Below are 7,500 nucleotides of genomic sequence, written 5' to 3'. Positions count from 1 at the left end.
CGAGTATGATCCTCTTTGTGGAACGAACGGCGTGGAGTATTCCAACGAGTGCATGCTGTGTCTCCACAACTTGTGAGTTGTTATATGGTTGCATAAGCATCTAATGTCAAGTGTTAATGAGGAGATCATATTATCATAGAAACTAGCACGTAGACCTGGTTTCAGCAGATGGGTCCTAAGTGTTTTCACGATGCCGACGGATTTCATGTGTATCTTTATCTCAACAGCGAGGCGAAGGAGAACATCTTCGTAAACAAAAAGGGTCCGTGTTAAATCCAAGGTCAACGACCTCATCACATGTCCTACATGTCAACGTCAAGTCTTCCCTGAGGTGTACTGGTGGTTCACGTGGGGAAGCTCATGTTAAAACATGTTAACTAAAGAACTATCTACCTTTCTACTGCACGCCCACTAACTGTTGACTATTTTCCATGGAATCCATGGAATCAATTTCCATTAAAGACATGTATTTAACCTTTTAATTTTGTGATTTTAGTGTGGAAAACCAGATTGACGTTTTCACTGCGCTTTAACACGTGTGAAGATTGCCCAGACTTGCTTAGTAGGCTAGACCAAATGGAATATGTTTACAATTCTTTTAAGTACTGTTTCGTACTTCTGTATACCCCTTTTTAAAAATAAAAAAGTTAAACCCTCGGTGTAGTGTTTGCAGTGAATTACATCGTAGGATACAAATATGAGAGCCCGATGCAATGACGATGCCGTAACACAAACACATTAGAGGTGACACACAGAATATTTAATGTGTAATGAGTCAAATATATTCAAATGTACAAACACTACAAGCAATGGCAAAAATAGAACCACACTAGAATTTAACTGTACAGCGGACAGAGGCGAAGAGGACACAGAGAGAACCACTTGGTAAAGGCTGACCTCTAGCGTTCATTTGTACGAATCGCACTCTCGCATCTTCAAAGTATCATTTGGAAATATATGTAGATTTTTACAAGCACACAAGACAAGATTTACATTCACAATTGATTAGGTTTGCTTGCCAACCCTGTCCTGAGAACATATTTGAAAAGTGTCTGTTTTACAGCAGCTTTGGTTGTGAATTTGATTATTTTGATTTCCAACACTGTGATGAAACAAGGTACAAAAGTCTTGGGACTGGGCACAAGCCAGTCTTGGGGTGAAAATAATTGTTCTCAGGAAAATAAGCCAGAATTAAAATAGCCTCGCTCCCTCATTTTGACTGTCTTAGACACATCTGAACAGGTCAGTAAATGCCTAGAGATATCACTGACAAAGTAAAACAATCACATGTAATGATAAGCTGAATTTCATTTGCAGTGGGCCTTGGATTTACGGCCATAAGCACATTGGCTCATATCCCAGTTTAGCAGGAATGCAGTGGGAAGACAATAGGTGAACCTTGCCATATGCCGAGTGGTTGGACGGACTCATCACTGAGGAGTAAGTGTTGCACTGAGCTTGTGAAGAACATCACCATTTGATTAGAGCACCCATGGAAGAATAGCTAAGGGTATTGTTTTTTTCTCCCCCCTGTGTGGATGCTATAAGCGCCCAACAAGTGAAGTTCTCTGGAATTTTGTATCTTTGTGTATAAATGTCATACTACCACCACTGTTTCTTCACCTCAAGCACAGTTGTGCCTAAAAAAAAATAATAAAATAAAACATAACGGATGTGAAAGGTAGTGCAATTTCTTTTTTCTTTTGCTAAGGCACCAATTTGAAACTGCTGTCGTACTGCAGGAACCACACACACGCACACACGCACACACACACACACACACACACACACACACACACACACACACACACACACACACACACACACACACCTGGCCTCCTACACAAAAACTTGCCAACACACTATCTGTGAGAAAGCTTCTTTCAGTAGTTTGTGCGTAGGAACTTTGTCCAGCTTCATACGAGCATGACTACCTAACAGCATACTGCAATGCTTGTCTCCTATTAACTGAACTGGGCCGGGTTTCCAGATTCGTTAAGAAGCTCTCAAGTGCTATGAACTTCTTAGGAGCATTCTTAGAACGTTCTTAGAGCGCTCCTAAGAAGTTCTTAGCACTTACGAGCTTCTTAACGAATCTGGGAAACCCGACCCTGCGCTTCTACTGTTAAATGAGCTTGATCTGTCATGCTGAAAAGCTAAGGCTGAGCTGCTGCACACTCACAAAGGGACGAGATGGTAGCTCTGAATTCCTGACGATGCAGAGAGAAGTAGCAAATCTGAAAAGGGTGCAGCGATCCGTTCTTTTTTTATGGTCATAAAATACAGAATTATGATGACGTATATAAATGAACATGTAGTATTTTACAAGTCATACAATTTGAAACATACATGTACAGTTTTGGTTAACACAATCATTTAACTGAATACATAACCATATTTATATATATTAAAACCACAACCAGGACCATGCCTCCTCCTCTGCCTTCAGCATCTCATGTCTATGTCAAACTACTCAAAAGTGCAACCAACATGCCAGTTTTCTCCTGTCCCAATCGTCACACTCTATACCTGCATCTGCCAAAGAAACTTTTCCAACCTTCGGAAAAAGGTTGTGTCCCAGCAGGAAACGTTCCCCCTGGACTGAATCCTCTTTCTGTTCAATTCTCTCATGCCATCCTATGTCCATTCACAATCAACTTCTTTGAAAGAAAATAAGAAAAGACAGAAAAATATATACACGAAACATAGAAAAAAATAGGATGATTGTCGTATTTGAAGTCATGTGCTGCTTCAAGGACAAAAGTTCCAAGATCAAAGGCACTAAAATACATTTTTTTTCCTGGGTACAAGACTGCTCGTAGCGGCTGCTCATGGCTAGTCATTGCCCTTGCTGCTTGCTGGGTCGGTTGCTACAACAACGGTTCCTCACCTTCGTCGTGCTTTGTCCACTAAACATCACCATGGCGACCATGCGGATCGCCTCAAATCAGTTCTCTCCAGAAGAGGTCTATTGATGACATAGGGGATAGTGGTGGTACAGTAGGTGCTTTTTAGGGGGACTGGGGGGTGGGTTCTCTATGAATCCACAGAGTCATTGGCCAACTGATGTGTGTGCGTGTGTGTGTGTGTGTGTGTGTGTGTGTGTGTGTATGTGTTAGGGGTAGGGGTACGGTCCTTCCCTCTGCCCCAGCAGTGGCATCACACACCGGTGGCATGCCAGGCTTTAGAAAGTAAAAGTCGAAAGACACATCTATTCGGACCCCTCACTAAAACCAGCTGATTCTAATGAGCACAACCCTTCAGCCAGTTAGTGAAATCACCTGTGTACCTACAGGGTGAACCAACACATGGTGCGACATGCTACTTTCTGAAGCCTGAGTTGTCCACCTCTGATCAAGGGCAGTAGTTCTTGGTGACGTCTTTGGTGCACCCCCCTCCACCCACCCCCAACCCCCCAAAGAATATCCCCTTGGGAATCAATAAAGTATCTATCTATGGGTGCCTCTCAACATCTCTCCTCGATCCTCGAGGGGCGTTCCCACTGATCTATAACTAACACTGGATAGACCATCCCATTGTTGCCGCCCCATCATTCTCTATCTAGATCAGTGAGGACGAGGACCGAGGAGGAAGGGAGGACGTAGAAAAGCCCAAATGAGAGGCACCCATGGTGCGACATGCTACTTTCTGAAGCCTGAGTTGTCCACCTCTGATCAAGGGCAGTAGTTCTTCTTGGTGACGTCCTTGGTGACCCCCATCCCCAACCCCCGCCCCCAACCCCGCCGTCCCCGCAAAAGAACTTCCCCTTGGGGATCAATAAAGTATCTATCTATCTATCTATCTATCTATCAAAGACCTCTCCCGACTACCGCGGTGGCCTCAGGACCTCAGGGTCGGTAGGTCTTGATGACGTCCTTGATGGGCCTCCTGCAGATGGGGCAGCAGGCGTTGATCTGCTTCTTGAGCTTCAGGCCGCACTCGTGACACAGGCACATGTGGCCGCACGTGTAGATGACCGTGTCCACCTCCTGGTCGAAGCACACCGTGCACTCGCCGCTCTTGCTGCCCCCGCCACCGGGGGGCGCCTCCGGGGAGGGGAGGGTGGGCGACACCGGCGGGCTCAGCGGCGAGCTCGGGGCGGTGACTGGTCAGGAGAAAACACGAGAATGAAAAAGAGAGAAGGAAAAATAAGGCATCAAAATAAAAAAAAAAACTGACTGGAAAAACTCATTGTAGATGTGTCATGTGTGCAGTGCAATGATTCAAGCCGGACGGCTATACAGGTTTTTTTTTTTATCTCCGGGGCAAAACTCGTAAATCCACTAACGTAAAAGACATAACTATGTGTTGTCTAGGGCAGGATGCTTTTAAGGGGCTAAGCAAGGAGCCTACACATCCACCCACGGTGAAGGACCTGCACAGGCTTGCTATGATAAATGTGGCCTGTCACACATCACATCACAAATGTCACCACATGACACTGCTTACAGTACCTGCTGTATGTCTCTGAGGTGACTAAAGAGCAAACCTCCTCAAACCTACCCTACCTGCTCCGGTTCCCCTTGAACACGTTATAGATTCTACATCAACAAACTCTAAGTCACACAACTTGCATGAATATGACACAAATAGTGAGACTGTTAAACATAATTAGAAAATAAAAACAGAGATTTTTTTTCTCCTTTATTTTCATTTCTTCCTTCCTTCCGCCATTCTACCACCTCATAAAATCATATTTATATATGATAAAAAGCTAAAAGGCTGTTTTAAAAGGCCGAAGGTCTCACAAAGTCAAGTGTTTTTTTTCCACACCAAGGAGCCTCTGATGGTAAAATAGGTTCTCTGCTGCAGAACACTGTGATGAAGTGCACAAGAGCAGGTCACAGATATATGACCTATAGTCTCCATATAGTCAGGTGGCTCTGAGTGAAATTAGCAGTCTCTGTCCCAGCACATAGCCACACCTGTGCTAGGTTAGGCACAACAGTTGGCCCAGAGAAGACTCCAAAGACCACCACCATCTAAACCGAAAGGGCACTAATGCAGACAGCTTTTAGTAGAACTTGTGAGAACCTTATGGCTTTTAGTAGAACCTGTGAGAACCAGAACCTTATGGCTTTCAGTTGTATCCTGTGAGAACCTTATGGCTTTTAGTAGAACTTGTGAGAACCTTATGACTTTCAGTAAAACATGTGGGAACCTTATGGCTTTCAGTAGGAACCTGTGAGAACTTCACAGGTTCTACTTCACAGCAGAACCTGTGAGGCATTGACAGAGACTAGGTCGGTGGTGAAGGAGACTCACCCAGAGATGACTCGGAGGCGGAGGAGGAGCGGTTGACGCTGAAGGCCAGGTCAGAGTCACTGTCGTCCGGTGAGCTGCTCTGCGAGATGGAGGGAGAGCTGAGGGGAGGGCTGGCCTGCAGAGTGCCTGTTCAGAAATGCAAAAAGAGCCTGTGATTATGAATGGCAAATGACAGTAACGAAATGTACTGATTTGTACTGATGTAAGGGTCCATTGTTTGATTAATATCTGAGAAGGGGATTGGGAGATGGGTGGGTTGGTATTGATGTTATTGTGATACAGCTTTTTTCATAACATTGTAATGCTTTGATTGATAATACAAAATATTGATTGACACTTAAAAAAGAACTGTTGAGAAGAGCAGCTCCTCGGTGAAGGATCTGGAGTTTTCCATTTGATCCTGCAAGAGATGCCGCCTTCCTTCCGGCTATTCTGTTAGCCTCCGCACTCTGCCCTGAGAGACTTTTCAGCACTGAGAGAGAGGCCCTCCGAGATGTGTTACATAATTGGGCCTGATAAAACTTCTGTTATTTTAGAACCGGGGCCAGCGGCCAGCAGCTTCATGACTGATCCCATAGTTCGGCTCGGCGGTGAGAGCCTGGAGGGGATGGGGCTGCGGGGGGGGGGGGGGGGGGGGAGTGATCCCATGAGCCTGGGCAGTGTCGCCCGAAATAAAGCCAAGCCAGACTCCGACTCGACTTGACTCGACTCGGGGGGGCCAGACTCGCCTAGCAGACGTTTCTGCTTTCTCAGAAAACGTCAGAGTGGAAAGACAACATAATAAACATCCCTCCGGAATGAGCGATTCTCATGGAAACAACTGACTTGAACCAAACGGCCACGGCTGGGAATATTCCGGTTGATTTAGTGCGAGTCAAGTCAGAGGGGGGGAGGAGAAACGAACAAACAAAAAAATAATATTTATGGTTATCAGTGTGTGTTTTTCATTACTTCATAAATCAAAGAAAGCCCCAGATTTCTTCCATCTGCATGTCAACAGCTTCCACTTCTCAACCACGGTGGACGTGCTCGACGTTTCCAATGAATGAGCTCAAACACCGCCCGTCCACCAGCGAACCAGTGTTTGGCCGGCGACTGTAACATGGATATGACTTGGCTTAGACGCAAATTAGAGCAGCTGCTCATCTGAATTATTCCCGGGACGAGGCTATTTAGACCGCAGCACGCCTCCGTGCAGCTCCGAGCGAGTGGCGTCAGAAGCACTCAAAGGCAGCAAAGAGCTTAAAATGCCCGACGTTCTCCGCCGCTATTGCGACGATCCCAACCATTGTCAAGAACGATTACTGCTTTGTTTTTACGGAGAGGAATAGATCGTGCAGCGCCGAGGGGGCAATTGGGGTCGAGTAGCTAGGGGAGTGTAGTAAACAGTGAGGCCAAACTACTCAACTCACTGAAAAAGAGTTTGTTTCTGTGTGTGTGAGTGTGTGTATTTGTGTGTGTGTGTGTGTGTGTGTGTGTGTGTGTGTGTGTGTGTGTGTGTGTCTTTGTGTGTGTGCGCCTGTGTGTGTGTGAGTGAGTGTGTGTGTGTTGTATCTTTATGTGTGCAAGTGTGTGTGTGTGTGTGTGTGTGTGTGATCATTTAATATCCGTGCTTTATTGATCTATAGCTGTCCTTTATATGGCGATTGTTCTTAGTCAACACATTTTCTTTTTTTCTTTGATGGCAAACTGTAAAAATAGCTTTAACCATGAACTTAACCTTGTTCTCTAATCCTCTTTAAGTGAAAGGCTAAATGAATGCAAAGGGCCCGTGGAAAACTTCTGCCAAAAGGGGCATTTGGAGCGCAGTGACCTTGCAGTCTGTGCAGTACAGGCTGTTTATTGGGTGTTTTATGATGACATGTTTGTACGTCACTTGCTCCATGTCAACACAGTCTCTCTTGTCTGTCTCCACACAATAAAAGTGACCTTATGTCAAGGAATGAGACTATTCCACGAGTACGCTGTTAAACGCTTTTCTTTAGCCACAGGAACTGAGGTGCTACGATTCTACGAATCCCTGGCAAACCCCGAGCCCCGCGACACAGACCAGATGCGATGTTTAGTCTTGCCCCTGACGTTCTTGGCAAAGCCCCCCGCCACCACCGATCACTCCCGCCGATCCATCATCCCTCCCTCGGTCCCTCTGCTTTTGCACTTGTGTAGTTAGGGGGCAGCCGTGGCCTACTGGTTAGAGCCAGAGGGTTGCCGGTTCGATCCCCGACCGGTAGGAAA

At 45.7% G+C, this 7,500-nt stretch overlaps 2 protein-coding genes across 3 annotated transcripts in view; one reads left to right on the top strand and one right to left on the bottom strand.

Annotated features, from left to right (window-relative positions):
* Positions 1-657, top strand: part of LOC134068851 (trypsin inhibitor ClTI-1-like) — a 1,295-nt gene extending 638 nt beyond the window's left edge. The window contains exons 3-4 of the mRNA XM_062524637.1: positions 1-72; positions 228-657. The exon at positions 1-72 is cut by the window's left edge and continues 38 nt beyond it. Coding sequence (XP_062380621.1) covers positions 1-72; positions 228-273 — 118 coding nt within the window. The 3' untranslated portion in view covers positions 274-657. The remainder of the gene's footprint in view (positions 73-227) is intronic.
* A 2,779-nt stretch (positions 658-3,436) lies between these two features.
* neurl1b (neuralized E3 ubiquitin protein ligase 1B) overlaps positions 3,437-7,500 on the bottom strand; it is a 41,128-nt gene continuing 37,064 nt past the window's right edge. For both annotated transcript variants that reach the window (XM_062524451.1, XM_062524452.1), the window contains exons 4-5: positions 5,266-5,391; positions 3,437-4,105 (exon numbers count right to left, since the gene is read on the bottom strand). In XM_062524451.1, coding sequence (XP_062380435.1) covers positions 3,849-4,105; positions 5,266-5,391 — 383 coding nt within the window. In that variant the 3' untranslated portion in view covers positions 3,437-3,848. The remainder of the gene's footprint in view (positions 4,106-5,265; positions 5,392-7,500) is intronic.

Source organism: Sardina pilchardus, chromosome 21, assembly GCF_963854185.1.
Source record: "Sardina pilchardus chromosome 21, fSarPil1.1, whole genome shotgun sequence".
Taxonomy (NCBI): domain Eukaryota; kingdom Metazoa; phylum Chordata; class Actinopteri; order Clupeiformes; family Clupeidae; genus Sardina; species Sardina pilchardus.
The sequence above is the reverse complement of the archived record's forward strand: the minus strand, read 5'-3'. Positions and strand labels throughout refer to the sequence as shown.